At 51.1% G+C, this 16,096-nt stretch overlaps 2 protein-coding genes across 2 annotated transcripts in view; one reads left to right on the top strand and one right to left on the bottom strand.

The window, feature by feature from the left end:
- The window catches only part of AP4E1 (adaptor related protein complex 4 subunit epsilon 1), a 117,212-nt gene that overhangs the window by 36,718 nt on the left and 64,398 nt on the right, over positions 1-16,096 (bottom strand). The window contains exon 13 of the mRNA XM_077318075.1: positions 12,224-12,445. The gene's annotated coding sequence lies outside the window, so the exon portion shown is untranslated. The remainder of the gene's footprint in view (positions 1-12,223; positions 12,446-16,096) is intronic.
- The window catches only part of TNFAIP8L3 (TNF alpha induced protein 8 like 3), a 52,631-nt gene continuing 50,622 nt past the window's right edge, over positions 14,088-16,096 (top strand). The window contains exon 1 of the mRNA XM_077318085.1: positions 14,088-14,274. Within this exon, the coding sequence (XP_077174200.1) occupies positions 14,223-14,274 (52 nt within the window). The 5' untranslated portion in view covers positions 14,088-14,222. The remainder of the gene's footprint in view (positions 14,275-16,096) is intronic.

Raw genomic sequence — 16,096 nt, 5'->3', positions numbered from 1 at the left:
AGGATTTTATTAAAAATAAAACAAAAACAGCACCTTTCTCAATAAGAACACGTCCCCCCCTCTGCTCGGTTCAAAGAAAAGCTCGTGGCCCATGGTGATTTCCACTTGGAAGTGGACGAGAGACATCACAAGGCCGGTGGCCTAAAGCAGGGGTAGTCAACCTGTGGTCCTCCAGATGTCCATGGATGACAATTCCCATGAATTCCCAATTCTCATGGGAATTGTCGTCCATGAACATCTGGAGGACCACAGGTTGACTGCCCCTGGCCAAAAGAACAGAAAAGAGAGAAGGAATTTGATTGTAGAAGGAAAATAATACAAAGAGTAATTGTAGAGTGTAGCCACGTTGGTCTAGATCAACCTTTCTCAACTTTTTGACTATAGAGAAACCCCTGAAACATCCTTCAGGCTTTGAGAAAACCCCGGAAGTGGTGCAATTGTGAAGAAGATGGTTGGGAAGCAGAACTGTGGACACGCCCACCTGATGCCCCTCCCCTTTCACCACCACCCCAAGCCCATCATTGGCCAGTTTGGGGAGGAAGGGGTCACATGACCATATATGGCCATATCACCAGATAAATGTTTATCAGATTTAAAAATATATGGGAAATAAATCCTTCCAGTGCTGTCAAGAAACCCCAGGGCTTCATGTAACCCTGGTTGAGAAAGCCTGGTCTAGACTCAAGTCTAGAAGCTCCTTGGTGATCAGCAACATTTTGGGACTAAAAGCTCTGAGGCTTTGATGTGCAGAGAAGCCACTGATACCAGATATCCTAGTGCCCAATATTCCATCCCTTTCTACAATTGCCAAAAATCACCAAAGGTCCTTTGGAACTCTAAAAACGAATAGGTTTCCTAGGACACAAGCATTTTCTGACTGATACTCTTGGCTGGCATACAGATCCAAACGATACCCGCCAGTATAACCGGCCATACATAAAACACGTCAGTTTAAATCCAATATCTCAGCTAATGATTGATCCGATTCGGTGCGACAACTCCTTTGCCCAGTGAAGTTCCCCAAATGATTACATCTCTCAGTAGGGAATTGAATTAATATTTTGGATTGAGCAGCTAGAAAACTAGCGTTGCGTTCTTGAGGTAATCTCATTTTCTGAGCAATGGGGGAGATGATGCAGTGGACTTAGAAGAAGAAGAGCTGGTTTGTATACCCTGCATCTTACTACCCAAAGGAGTCTCAGAGCGGCTTACAATCGCCTTCCCTTCCTCTCCCCACAACAGACACCCTGTGAGGTCGCTGTAGGTGGCCAAACTGTGGCTCTCCAGATGTCCATGAACTGCAATTCCCACAATCCCCTGCCAGCTTTGTTATCAGAGGCTCACAGGAATTGTAGTCCACGGACATCTGGAGAGCCACTGTTTGCCCACCCACCAAGCTGGCTCTCTTAGAACGGTGTAACTCTGCTTAGGACTCAGACTGGGCTGCAGCTCAGTGGCAGAGCATTGGCTCGGCACACAGAAGGTCCCAGGTTCAATCCCCGGTATCTCCGGTTAAAAGATCCACTCAACGATGGGAAAGACCCTCAGCCTGAGACCCCGGAAAGCCGCTGCCAATGGCTTTGATGGACCAAGAATCTGCCTCTCTATACGGCAGCTTCATGCGTTCCTGGATCTTCAAAGTCTCATACAGTTTGGACCTCAGGAAAAGTGTTGGGCTTAAATGAGGATTACAGAGCAGGATCTTTCTGCCATGGCTGTCATGGCTCCATTTTGCACTTCTCCAGGCGGGATGCTAGAGGAACGGAATATGCCGCTTCAGAGGCACAAGGGGCACCCAGCTGATGATCTGCCCTGTCCCCAATACAGACCAAACAACAGAGCTCTTGCGATTAAAAAAAAGGGACGAGCAGGAAGCACTTTTCATTGCGCTCTTCTTTAATGGTGTTTATGGTTTTCCTCCCCCTTTGAGAATAATGGAGACATGAAATGTCCGGCTTAGAGCTCCTATTATTCCTCATTAGAAAATAAGAGGAGGCTTGTTTCCTTCCCATTTTGAGCTTGAACTGTGCCACGGAACATCTGTTCTCGTACGCCAGGATCTTTTATGATTGTTATCTGCGTTTTGTATTCAACAGCACAGACGAAACGAGAAGGGGGGAGGGGGGGAGAACGCAGAAACAATCTTAAACTCCTCCAAACTTAGAGGCTTACGTTCTAAGTCCACTCTTTTATAATAAAAATGGCTTCCGGGCGGTTTCCCCGTGGCACTGTGTCTTTTGCAGTTCTCTCCTGGTGAGAGGAGAGGTGAGCTGACCAACAAATTATTCTCTGTTGCCCACTCTGGGCCGTTGTACTGAGACCTGGGTCCATTCCGCACCCATTGGTTAATGCGCTTTCAATGCACTTTAGAAGCAGATTGTCCTATTCTGCACAGGAAAATCCAGCTGCAAAAGCACACTCAATGTGCATTATTCTACATGTGCGGAATGGGCCCTGGTTGCAGATCCATGTCTGGTTCCTCAGAGACTGCTTCCTCCTGCAATGTCTCTGCTACTGGCTGTGGTTTGGGGACTGGCCTTCTGGCTGCTCCTGCCTCCAAGTCCTCCTCTGCATCACTGGACTCCGTTGGCGCTGGCTGGTCCACGACACCCACACAAGGGGAGTGCCCAAATATCGCATGTGAAATCTGGGAAGGACAGAGAAATATGGGAAATCCGTGCACCTCACCCTCTTTCAAGCAGGAGGGTCCACCACAGGTAAACAGGGATCACATCCAAAGGGAGGGGGATATTAGGGCTCAATTGTGTTGACGGAGGGCAAAAGGTCCAAAATTTAACCGGCAAGCTCCTTGGGTCAGGCACTTGTCCTGTTTGCTGAGGCTCTTTGGTCGATGGGCCCACAGCAGACCGGGCTGTATAAATAGCCATAATCGTTGGGCATCATGCGCATGAGCACCGGTTCTGCAACGCCTTCAGATCGACTGCCCAGTGAACCACATTCTAGCACTCGACAGACTCGTAGCCATCCAGCTGTGCCGCCGCATCAAAGGCAGAGGACCGGAATGACCTTCTCCCTCGTAATGTGCCTATCAAAAATAATTTGCCAGCTGCCCATCTCCAAGTAACAACGGCTGGCCCGAAGAGTCCCTCGCGAAATGCTAAAACGGTAGATTATTCACGCCGGCCAACTTCCCCCCGAGGCAAGGGCTTGGTTACAAGCAGTTGTCCTGTTCGTTAAGCCGGACTTGTTCCACAAGGGCTGTCGGGCACTCTTGGAAAGGGGGCTCTGAGAGGTCAATAGGGTCGGAGGGTGACTTTGAGAAACCCTTGGCTCTCGAGGGTCACTTGGCTCCCATCCAAGACCTGGGCTTTCGTGCAGCAATTGCATCAAATCAGTTGATCACCAAAGAGCAGCGATTCGAGCTCGATTAGAGCATCTCAGTTTTGGAGGGGGATTCTCCCTCCAAGGTTTCTCCCCTCCTATACCTACTCTTTGGCTTCCCAGAGCTTTTTGAGAGAATTCATTCTGGCCAGATTAAATGCCCCCGCCTCGGCAGTTAGGAGGGGAAGGTTAATATGCCGTAGTAGACGAAGAAGAGTTGGTTCTTATATGCCGCTTTTCCCTACCCGAAGGAGGCTCAGAGCGGCTTACAGTCGCCTTCCCTTTCCTCTCCCCACAACAGACACCCGGTGAGGGAGGTGAGGCTGACAGAGCCCTGATATTACTGAAGAAGAAGAAGAGTTGGTTCTTAGATGCCGCTTTTCTCTACCCGAAGGAGGCTCAAAGCGGCTTACAGTCGCCTTCCCTTTCCTCTCCCCACAACAGACACCCGGTGAGGGAGGTGAGGCTGAGAGAGCCCTGAGATTACAGAAGAAGAAGAAGAGTTGGTTCTTCGATGCCGCTTTTCTCTACCCGAAGGAGGCTCAAAGCGGCTTACAGTCGCCTTCCCTTTCCTCTCCCCACAACAGACACCCGGTGAGGGAGGTGAGGCTGAGAGAGCCCTGAGATTACAGAAGAAGAGTTGGTTCTTAGATGCTGCTTTTCTCTACCCGAAGGAGGCTCAAAGCGGCTTACAGTCGCCTTCCCTTTCCTCTCCCCACAACAGACACCCTGTGAGGGAAGGGAGGCTGAGAGAGCCCTGATATTATTGAAGAAGAAGAAAAGTTGGTTCTTATATGCTGCTTTTCTCTACCTGAAGGCGTCTCAAAGCGGCTTACGTTCGCCTTCCCTTTCCTCTCCCCACAACAGACACTCTGTGAGGTGGGTGAGGCTGAGAGAGCCCTGATATCACTGCTCGGTCAGAACAGCTTTATCAGTGCCATGGTGAGCCCAAAGTCACCCCGCTGGCTGCATGTGGGGGAGCGGGGAATCAAACCCAGCTCGCCAGCTTAGAATTCTGCTCTCCTAACCACTCCAACCAAACCACTACACCAACGCAGTATTATATTCCATTGAGGCCTCTCTCTGCCCCAACCCTTGCCCACTCCCTGCTCCGTCCCCAAAGTCTCCAGGTATCTCCCAACCCTGAGCGAGTGACCCTAGATCTTGGAAGCAAAGCAGGAAGGACACAGGACAGGTTCTGTGCACTTCTTTCAGGCAGGAGGGTCCACAAAACCACCAAGGCCACCAAGGGAGACATTGCAAACCACTTTGGCTTAGCAGCTTCCCTTGAAACCTTGAAAAACCCAGGCAGTATCCAATCCTCCGCCAAGAAACAAGAGCACAGCTCCCCTTCCTGCCGACTTTTGAAGCTTGCTAAAGATCAAGGGAATGGCAGCGAGGGAACCGGTGCAGAATGTTTCCGCCGCATTCCCGAAAAGACCCAGATCCGTGTGCGAAGGAAACAAAGCTCGTGGAGGGATGTGTGCGGGGAAAACACACACACACGAGCACAACGAAACAGAAGGCCCAAAGACAGGTTGCGGTGCTTCAATGCCACCCACACCTCTCTCGCATGTAAACAAGCTGGCCAGAAATGTATACCGGCTTTGGATCAGGTTAGTGACCGATGAGTCAGGAGGGGGGAAGGGGCATTTCGGGATTCGTAAACAATTCTGAAGGACGGCCTCGGTCAGATGGGAAGCAGGATCAGAAGAAACCGCCCACGGGTTTCGTTCGTGTGGGGAACATTGGCCACGTTCATCTCTAAACGGCGATTGTTTTTCAAGGCCGTTCTCCACGAGGAGGGGTTTGGGCCCGATTCGGATGTACGGCTTGTTGAAGTGGTTAAAAGCGGCAGCCAGGTGGGATTCCTCAGTCTTCCTCCACACACAGCCACCCGGGTGACCTTGGGCCAGACACAGTTCTCTCAGAGCTCTCCTAGTCTCCCCTATGTCACAGAGGAAGGGGAGGGGATGGCAAGCTGCTTTGAGACACAAGAGGCCTGCTGGGTGCTTTGAGACACAAGAGGCCTGTTCTGATTGTTGTTTATTGCATTCACGCTGGTAGCCCCCCAGCCCCAAAGAGGTGCCTTTGGCTTCGACCAAACTCCAGCTTTGGAACAAACCTGACTCTTCTCTGTCGCCAAGAACTCTCCGCCTCTCTCAGGGATTGTGGGACACTGCCTGTGGAGTTTGCAGCCAGAGACTCTTTCTAATTGGTCTCTAGGCGAGTCTGGTTCTTTGCCGTGTGGAAGGGAAGGGAATGATTGTGCCTGCACAGGGAGAAACATAAACGGACACTGGAGGACCAGTCTGGGGTGCAATATGCTATCAAGTGGCTCTTGCCTGCAGCTCTAGATAGCAACGCTTTTCCTGGAAACAACAGAAAACTCCCCAGGTCTCTTGACTATCTGTGAACAGAGAGTAAATCAAAGAGCCGGCGTTCCTGGAAGGGTTGTCGGGTTCTTGACTTTCTGGCAATTCCCTGTTGCTGATCCTTCTGCCTTTGCCCTATAGAACTTAGCAGACGGTCTTGTTTAGTGCTGTGCCTTTAAAAGCTGTCCCTGCTGGTGCCTGACGGCAGAAAGGCAGGCCTAGCTGGTTTGTTTCTGGTCAGTTGGCAACCCCTGTGCAAAACCACAAAGGGAGGGACATAAGAGGAGTCCTACTGGATTAGAACAATACTCTTCATCATTCTGCCTCACACAGTGGCCAGACAGCTCCTCTGGAGGGCCAACAACAGGACAGAAAGGCCGAGGCCTTCCTCTGATGTTGCCTCCCGGCTCTGGGATTCAGAGGTTTTGTGCCTCTGAATGTGGAGGTTCCCCTCAGCCGCCATAGCTAGTAGCAAGTCCCAGGAGCAGAAGAGAATTTTCCTTTGCAGCAGCACGAGAATCAAAGGTTTATGGCTTACACAACAGGGTGTCTGTTGTGGGGAGAGGAAAGGGAAGGCGACTGTAAGCCGCTTTGAGCCTCCTTCGAGTAGGGAAAAGCGGCATATAAGAACCAACTCTTCTTCTTCTTCTTACAGTGGAACCTTTCCCTGAAAAAGATTTGTAATGAATACCAGAGAGTCGGAATGAAGCAAAATGAATTCTGTTTTACAGAGCCCTGCAGAAATGGGCTAATTCTTTGGTGATAAAAGAGCCCTGAGAAACAATCCGCTAGCAAGCTTTCCGCCTGTCTACTAAGGTACGCCGGCGGGAGGAAGTATAGATTTTCTGTTTCTCTCAACACAAGATCCCATCTTTCTCTACTGCAACAAGCTTTCAGGAGCGACCAACATCAATCCACCCAGTCCGTTCCTATGCCAAGAAAACCTACAACTTCATTATTCAGGAGCAGAAACAATATTTTTTTCCCCTCCCTTTCCAATTTGCAAAACTGACAGCTTGGTTGGCCATTCGGCAACCGATTCTCCATTCAAGGCTGAAGCCTACAGAGAAGACCCCGCCCAGCGACAGGCTTGGGCTAAGGACCGTGTTGGGCAGGGTAAGTATCCGCAGGGTGAAGTCGGCAGCCAAGACTGAGTCAGGACCACGGACAGAGCACAGTGGGCCCATGGAGGCTGAAGCCGGGCAAGCACATGGCGAGGGCCAAAGAAGATAAGTCAGTAGACACTGACTAATCAGGTCCATGAATGGAACTACTCAATCATAGAATCATAGAGTTGGAAGGGACCTCCTGGGTCATCTAGTCCAACCCCCTGCACTATGCAGGACACTCACAACCGTACCGCTCATCCACTGTCACCTGCCACCCCCTTGAGCCTTCACAGAATCAGCCTCTGTTTAAAAATCTCCAAAGATGGAGAACCCACCCCCTCCCGAGGAAGCCTGTTCCACTGAGAAACCGCTCTAACTATCAGGATGCTTTCCATCAGCCAGGCAGGTATCGTGCTTACAGTGTCTCCAGACCAAGATCTGGAAGAACCACGTTCACGTGAGCATGTGAAGCTGCCTTAAAGGCACTGACCAGCTTGGCGTCCTTGATTAGGAGTGGCAGGCCCTAATCTGGAGACCCAGGTTTGATGAGAAGGGAAGAACAGGAGGGAGCTGCAGGACAGAAGGTGCAGTGGCAGATTGGCAGCACAGCACAGGCTCCACACAGCTGCCTCCCAACCCTATTCTGCTCAATCCCATCCCACTTCCGGAGTTTCTCAAAGCCTGAAGAATATCCAGGGGCTTCTCAACAGGGAAAATTGAAAACGGCAGCTCTAGAGGATGGGGGATTTAGCTCAGGTGCACACACCCACCTACATCTCAGTGGCCATCCCACTCAGTCATGAGCAACGACAATGCCCGCTGAGCCACTGGTCAAAAGGGGCGCAGGCGGACGATGCTCTGGGGCCATTTTAGCTTCTCAGCAGCGGGCCACTTGCAATCCGCTGGACGGCATCAAAGAGAAGAGCCCTGGGAACCAAACTGGAACCAGTAGCGCTCCCCACCGCCCACCCCCCCTGCCACCCACCCCCTCCTTCAGCACCCAGTCGGGACTCCCAGCTGTTATTTTGCAATTCCAACAAGCGAAAGGGATTCTAAGGAATGCGAGGAGAAAGGCAGGGACGCCAGCCAACCACCCGTCAGAGAAAGTTAAGGTACAGCCACTTGTATTGTTTCCTAGCAACCAGCACTCCTCCGCTTTTGCCCGCTCATGCAAAGTTGCAGGTCCCTCCCTCCCATATGCAACCTGCTCGGGAAACAGAGATGACCTCGACTCCCGGCAAGGCGGGGACGGTTTCGGGGTCTGATGGAACCTGGCTGAGCATCAAAGCAGCTTTTGCAGAGAGCTCAGGTGGTCCCTGCGTTCTCCCCTGGCCACGGTGAGCGGCTTGACTCTTTGCGGCTTTCAACCAATGCATGCAAGGGGAAGACCTGTTTGCGGTGTTCTAAGAGAGGCAAGGAGGGGGAGGAAAAGGAAACAACATCGGCTCCCTCCCTGCTCTCTGGAAACACGCCTGCAGGAACGGTTGGACTTGCGCAGCACGGATGCCCCGAAGGAAATATTTCCGCCGAGAGAACAGGTGGAACTCCCTGCTTCAGAAGCCGCATTTAATTTTTCTCTCTCCTGTTTTGCGGAGAGAGAAGGGAGGTGGTTTGCAGTTGGCAGGCACCCGTGGCTCTCCTTAGAGCCCAGCCTTTCTCCAACACTAGGGTGTTTGGGGGATGGAATTATTCGCACCCCTGTTCCTCTCCCATGGAGGACCACAGGTTGACTACCCCTGCTCCAGGGGACTGATCTCTGTTGCCTGGAGATGAGAACCAGAATGACACAGAGCTGAAAGAGACCGCCAAGGGCCATCCAGTCCAGCCCCCCACCTTCGCGGGGCTTAAGAAACACACACTCCTGACTGATGCTCATCCAATCTGCTCCTAAAAACTCCCATCGAAGGAGATTCTACCGCCCTCCATATTCCATCTCTGGACAGCCCTCCCTGTCAGAAAATGCTTTCTAATATCTAAGTGGAACTTTCTTGCCCATCATTTGAACCCATGGCTCCTAGAAATTGGCTTAGAACTGCAGTAAACTACTATAATCCCAGGGGATCCCCGGGTCCCACCTGGGGACTGACATCCCTAGCCTTGACCCTACATAAGACGTGATCAGGCAGGTAGGATTTGGAAGGCCCAGGTTCAAATTCCCCACTCTCTCAGCCCAGCCTACCTCACAGGGGTGTTATGAGGATGGAATAGAGGAAAGGAGAATTATGCAAGCTGCTTTTGGTTCCCTTTGGGAGAATAAGGGGATGGATGGATGGATGGATGGATGGATGGATGGATGGATGGATGGATGGATGGATGGATGGATGGATGGATGGATGGATGGATGGATGGATGGGTGGGTGGGTGGGTGGGTGGGTGGGTGGGTGGGTGGATGGATATAATATCTCCTTAGGTTTAAACAAACTTTGGGGCATTCTTAATTCCATTCAATTGGACAAATCTTCCTTATTAAACAATAAATCTTCCCTTCCATTGGACTATTGGATAATAACTCTTTCCATGTGATTACTCGTTTGAAAAGGCACAGCCTGCATTGAAACGTAATGAGATATAATTAAAAAAATAAGTCCATTTGGAATCTGTAGGAAACGTGTAAGGATATGAAAAGCACCAAAGATAGGATGCCTTGTGGGTGGGAGTGTTTCAGATCAGGAAGTAGCTACAATTTGTGGAATGTTTGCATACATTTTGTTTGGTGCATTTGCTGTGCGGGATGTAAAATGTGCACATATTTGGAAATGACTGAAAAAGACACACACAGGCAGGCTGGTGATGTCTTGCCCTGGGACTCCAGAAATGGAATGGAGAAGAGGCGGCCTGTCAGGACAGTTGCTGGAACACTCGAATTCATGTCTGTGGGCCACACAAAAGGAAAACCATATATAACATGCGCGGAAGAAACATGGAAGAAGAGAAGAGCTGATTTTTGTACCCCCCTCCTTTTTAGGAGAAAAAGAGTCTTTTTTTTCTACCAGAAGGAGTCTCAAAGCGGCTTACAGTCGCCTTCCCTTTCCTCTCCCCACAACAGACACCCTGTGAGGTAGATGGGGCTGAAAGAGCCCTGATACTACTGCTCTGTGAGAACAGCACTATCAAGACTGTGACTAGCCCAAATTCTGGGGCTGATATGGGCAGCCGCTTTTGACAACACCTCTGCAAGGTAGGCCACTATCGCAGTCCCTGTTTTGAGCCTCAGCGGCACCTGCAATGTTCAGCGGTCACACCAGCGTAATCACCTGCTAACATCTGCCGATAAGTGCGAACATGCAGCGGCTGGCCATGAGTCATCTCGCAAAGTGATTTCATTCTGGCATTTCCTTCTTTCTCCCCCCCCCCCTTTCCCTTAAATGAATCACAAAACGAATAACGTTAGGCCAGTCATGCGAACTCTTGCTCGCAGCTGCAATCCATTCTGGGCTTCCTGGAGAGAGCATTTCCAGGAGCAGAGACGATTGTGCGCCAACGGGACCCCCGCGGAAAGCATTTAAATAACTAGCCAGGCCTAGTTATTACTACTAGTTAGATATACGATTTCCCCACTCCCATGAGCACCGGCGCAGTAATTAAAGCCTTCAAGGCTTTCTCTGTTAGCTCTTTCTTGCAAGCAGTCGCCTTATACATTTCTTGCCCCGCTGGCTTGTTGTTTCGGACAACTGTGCATGCCGGAGGCAGAAAGGAGGAAAAGACAGAATGTGGTGTACCGAGGCAGGAAATGAACAGAATCAAAAGACAGGAGGAGGCACAGAGAGAAAGACACAGAGAGAGAACATGCAAAGGCTCCAAGCCTAGGCATGTTCACTAGAGAGTGCAGTGGAGTGGTTAGAGCAGGGGTCCCCAGCGTGGGTTCCCATAAGCACCACGGTGTCTGTCAACACCTGCTTTAGGATGCTTAGGGCTAATCCTGCGTTGAGCAGGGGGTTGGACTAGATGGCCTGTGTGGCCCCTTCCAACTCTATGGTTCTATGATTCTATGATTCTATGATATCCACTTTTCATGGATGTTTTAGGATGCTTAGGGCTGATCCTGCGTTGAGCAGGGGGTTGGACTAGATGGCCTGAATGGCCCCTTCCAACTCTATGATTCTATGAGCAGGGGGTTGGACTAGATGGCCTGTGTGGCCCCTTCCAACTCTATGATTCTATGATTCTATGAGCAGGGGGTTGGACTAGATGGCCTGTGTAGCCCCTTCCAACTCTATGATTCTATGATTCTTTCCTGGCATCTGCCGAGTGTTTTTACAAAGTATCTGGGGGTCCTGTCCGTGGGTTTCGTGGCTCCGCCTCCTACGTTGAACCATTCTGTGATCCAGCCCACCACCGGGGTCAGAATTCTGAAGGTGTTCACCAGCTCAAAATGTTGGGGATCCCTGGGTTAAAGGGGCAGATTAGGTTCGGGGAGGGCCAGGTTCGAATTCCCACTCTGCCAAGAAGCTTGTTGGCTGACCTGGATGTGACTGTGCAGAATACGGTTGGGAAGCAGAGCGGTGGACACGCCCACCCGGGGCCCCTCCCCTTCCCTTCCCGCCCCTCCAGGCCCATCCTTGGCCATTTGGGGAGGGGTTGTGTGAGTCGACATGACTATATATGGTCATATCATCCGATAAATGTTTAACATATTTTTAAAATACGTGAAAAAATTAACTCCCATTCAGGAAACCCTCCCAGGGCCATCAAGAAACCCCAGGGTTTCACGAAACCCTGGTTGAGAAAGCCTGTCCTAGTCTAACCCTGCCTATCATCAGTACTATTAGTATTACTATCAGGTTAGTAAAGGTAAAGGTATCCCCTGTGCAAGCACCGAGTCATGTCTGACCCTTCGGGTGACGCCCTCCAGCGTTTTCATGGCAGACTCAATACGGGGTGGTTTGCCAGTGCCTTCCCCAGTCATTACCCTTTACCCCCCAGCAAGCTGGGTCCTCATTTTACCGACCTCGGAAGGATGGAAGGCTGAGTCAACCTTGAGCCGGCTGCTGGGATAGAACCCCCAGCCTCATGGTCAGAGCTTCAGACAGCATTTCGGCTGCCTTACCACCCTGCGCCACAAGAGGTTAGTAACACATTGCAAAGCTTTGGGGCCTGAATGACAGTGATACATATCAAAGAGGACAGGTTTTCAGCTGGGGAGGGTATCTGGTTTGCGGTCTCGTGGTGGGTAAACTATTCCTTTAAGGTATTGGCCTCCTGCCTTGCCAATTCAGTTTGAAGCAGCCAGTCAGAGCGGTTGGACACAAACAATAAAGAGCTTTAAGCAACGGCCGAAGAATGCAATAGAAGCAAGCAGAATTAGAACGAATAGATCCAAGGAGAGGAAAACAAGTTTAAATTCACCTGTTCGCCAACATAGCCCAAAGCCAGCTGAAGCTTGAAAGGTTCCTTTACCTGGTATCTAAACACCGAAGGAGCAGAGCACCAAATCGGGATAGGCCATTCCACAAACACGGTGCCACCACGGAGTAGACCCTTCCACTTCCTTAAGCAGGCTGCTTCAACAGTTCTAAGTTCAGAAAGGAGCTGTGGGAACAACGAATCAAGATGTGTAGCTTCCCCTTGCAGAAGCCAGAACAGGTCAGATGGTTGCAAACTGGATAAATGTGTTCCCAGCTGTGGAAAAAAGAAGAGGAATCTCAGCTAGGGATACTTTAGTGCAAGAGCAGATTTTACAAAGTCCTCTTTTCATAAATCTGCCTAGTGCTGGTTGATATGAACATAATTTGTAGAAAAGATCAAATCACTTTTAAAGGCCTATTTTAGCTCTTGACTGCAGTCCTAAAGATGCTTTCCTGGGAGTAAGCCCCATTGAATAACATAGGATGTACTTCTGAGTAGACTTGCTTAGGCATGCTCCTGCCTAGCTTGTATTCTGGAGTCCTTGCTCCCCACCCACCCCTATTAGCACTGAATCCAGTGGCACTTTTCAAGTTTAATTCTGGATTTAAGATTCTTTGTGCATGCAGATTGAAACGCTGTTGATTTTAAAGGTGCCACCTGGTCTTAAAGAGGCAGACACAAAAAGCTTATATATTTATTTGTATTTATATACCGCTCTCCCGAGAATTACACTTTGTTGGTCTTAAAAGTGTCGCTGGACTCAAGCTTAATTCTGTGGTTTTAGACCCACATGGCTACCCATGGCTCTCCGCCTGAATCTACCCAGACCTGGGTTTGGTGTGGGACCCAAGGACTTTGTAGAATTTCTTGAAGGCCTTGGTGTCTAGTGAGACTTGGATGGATATCGAATTCAAAGTAGTGTGTTTTTTCACCCTTTGTTAGGGAGGTTATTTCTGTTGGTGGATTCTGCAAAGCAGCCTCACTTCTCTGTTTTTGACAACACTGTCCATCCCCACCCCCACACACACACAAACACAGATTTTCTGATTGTATTTTTGGTGATTTTCTCCTGCAGCCATCAGACTTGCCCCCCCCCCCGCCCCCAAAGTGTGGAATATTTTGTTTGTCTCTTGTTTGTCCGGAGCAGGGGTAGTCAAACTGCAGCCCTCCAGATGTCCATGGGCTACAATTCCCATGAGACCGTGCCAGCTAGTCCATGGACATCTGGAGGGCCGCAGTTTGACTGCCCCTGGTCCAGAGGGAGAGAGAAACAAAGAAGGGTGCAAAGTTCTCAGGACACTTTCCAATCCAAGAACCTGGTTTGGTCTTGTGGACCATGGCTCTCAATTGTAAGCAGGGAGCAGCATCAAGCAGGGGCTTCCAAAATCTCCTGAAGCTGTTTTGCCTTGTTGTCTTTCAAGCTTAGCCCATCATTGATTGGATTTGGTCTATTTTGGATAAACTTGCTGCAGGGGAGGGGGGCGGAAAGAATGAGCCACTGTTGACCCCCCCCCCCCATCTAAGCATCCCCCATTCAGCTGCTGATCTCAGCAGGCTGGCTGCAGGCTTACATTCCTGAACTTATTTATTTCAGGAATGCGATGCCCTTAAGCGAGTAGAGGGCTCAGAAGTTTGGGAGGAGGGAGGGGGGTGCAGTTCTGATCCAGAAGTCCATGGCGACTTGAGGAAGGGGGGGGGGGAGATGTCAACCCTGGTTGAAAGTCATCACTCCTCCTTTCCGCGGAGTCTACCTCACAGGGCTGTTGTGGGGCTCAAACGTCCAAGGAAGAGGAAAGCCGGGCGAGCCTGCTTCTTTGGGAAGAGGAACCGAGCCCCGCCCCGCCGCCTCCTCCTCCTCCTCTTGCCCCCCGAGCCTGTCAAGCCCGCCCGGGGGAGGGTCGTCCCCGCCCCTGGCTCCGCCCGGGCAGGCGGCCGCCGGCTTGGCTGCGGCGCAGGGACGGCCCCCCTCGCCGCCCGCGCCCCATCTGGCCAGCGCGCTCCGGCGGCGGCGGCGAGGACTTTGCGCTCCTGCCCGGGCGGACGCGGCGCCATGGACTCGGACTCGGGCGAGCTGAGCGACGGCGAGCTGGTGCCTCCGGCCGGTAAGCCCCGCGGAGAACTGGGGGCGGGAGGGATCGGGGCTGCTCTCGTCGGGGGAAGAGCAGGCGGGGTCTGGGGGCGGCGCAGCCATCTCTTCCCCGGTTTTGGATCTCCCCCCCCCCCCCGCCCTGCACACTTTGGGGATCCCTTCCTTTCCTCTCTGTTCGGCCTTCTTCCCCAAAACGGTTTGCGTCACACACACACAGACACATCCGTCCCCCGATTTATCCTCACGACAACACCCCTGCGGGGTAGGCCTGGCGGGGAGAGGGCGGCCGGCTTTGAGGGTCTGTCTCGTTTTGTAAGCCTGGGAAGCGCGACCTCCTCCCGTCTCTCTTTATTTTCCGCGTTATATTTTTCTTTTATTAGCGCGGATTCTGTGCACTTAGGCAGATTGTGAGTGGGTGGGCAGAAGGGACTGCGTCGTGCTTGGCTCTTGGGGTCCTTTCTTGCACGCCCAGGGAAATGCCGGTCGCTACTTATGGGGGCAGGAGGCAAATTTCTTACAGGCCAGACTGGACAGGGATTCTGGGGGTTCATCTGGGCATGGGTTTGGGGTCCCTGTGGGTGGGCAGGTAAATTTCTGGGGTAGCCAACCTGTGGTCCTCCAGATGTCCATGGACTACAATGCCTATGAGCCCCTGCCAGCGTTGCTGGCAGGGGCTCATGGGAATTGTGGTCCATGGACATCTGGAGGACCACAGGTTGACTACCCCTGGACTAGATGACCCTGGAGATCCCTTCCAACTCTATGATTCTATGACTTCTATCCCATTCTAAATGATAAACATGGCCCTTCCCATCCCATGGTCCAGCATATCCTCCCAACAGCCTTGCGAGGTAGGCTGGGGAGAGCTTTCCTAGTAAGTTTCAAGGCAAGCCCAGAATTTGAATCTGGCTCTTCTTGTCCGGTGCTACAAACACCTCCACAAACACTGCCTTGACTGTAAAATGAGAGTATTGCTATAGTAAAAGAAAATTGGGCGTGCTTTTTAAAAATAGTGACTCTCTGCCAATTTGAAGGAGCTCTGAGATTTCTCCCACCCCCAGGTTTTCTTAGGGCACAGAAATGGTTCCTGATCCTATGGCGCATGCACAACTGCGCATGAGTCTTAAGGCAGCATCAGTCCGTGTCCGCAAGTATATCACAGGGGTCTATTTCAAGAGTTTTATAGCTTGCTTTAAGGAAGAGCACTTGCCTGAGGTGCTCACAAGATCGGAATGGACCCAGCGAAATGTATCGCCAGCTCTTGGATGCTGGTGCTTGATGCACTGTAAAAGATCAAGTACCTTATTTATTTGTTTGTTTGTTTGTTTATTTATTAGATTTCTATCCCACCACTCCTGGCAGGCCTTCAAAACTTAGCAGAATTTGTGGCAGGGGAGGAGCTTCCATGAGTCGCTGCTCACTTCTTCGGATCTGGAAAGAGCGAGAGTCCGGGAGCATCTTCAAGACTTTGCAGAATTTGTGGCAGGTTTGCGGCCCGTTAAGTCTTTCCGGTGCTCCTGGACCCTCGTTCTTCTCAGAGCTGAAGAAGTGAGCAGTGACTCACAGAAGGACCTCCCCGGCCACCGATTTTGGTGGTTTTTAAGGTGCAGCTGGACTCGTGCTCTTTTCTGCTGCTACAAACGGACTATCCAACTTGATCTGGGTTTGGAACTCTGGTTTTCCCAAGACGTTTTGGATATGCAAATGTAAGGAGAAGCGTCTGCTCTCATTTAGGCAGGAACTGAAGGAGGGTGGGAGCCAGGAGGTCCCCCGTTCCAATCTTGCCTTTTACAACCTTGCTAGGTAGTCTTCGGCAAGAGTTACTCTCCCAGCCT

Source organism: Paroedura picta, chromosome 18 (genome assembly GCF_049243985.1).
Source record: "Paroedura picta isolate Pp20150507F chromosome 18, Ppicta_v3.0, whole genome shotgun sequence".
Taxonomy (NCBI): Eukaryota; Metazoa; Chordata; class Lepidosauria; order Squamata; family Gekkonidae; genus Paroedura; species Paroedura picta.
The sequence above is the reverse complement of the archived record's forward strand: the minus strand, read 5'-3'. Positions and strand labels throughout refer to the sequence as shown.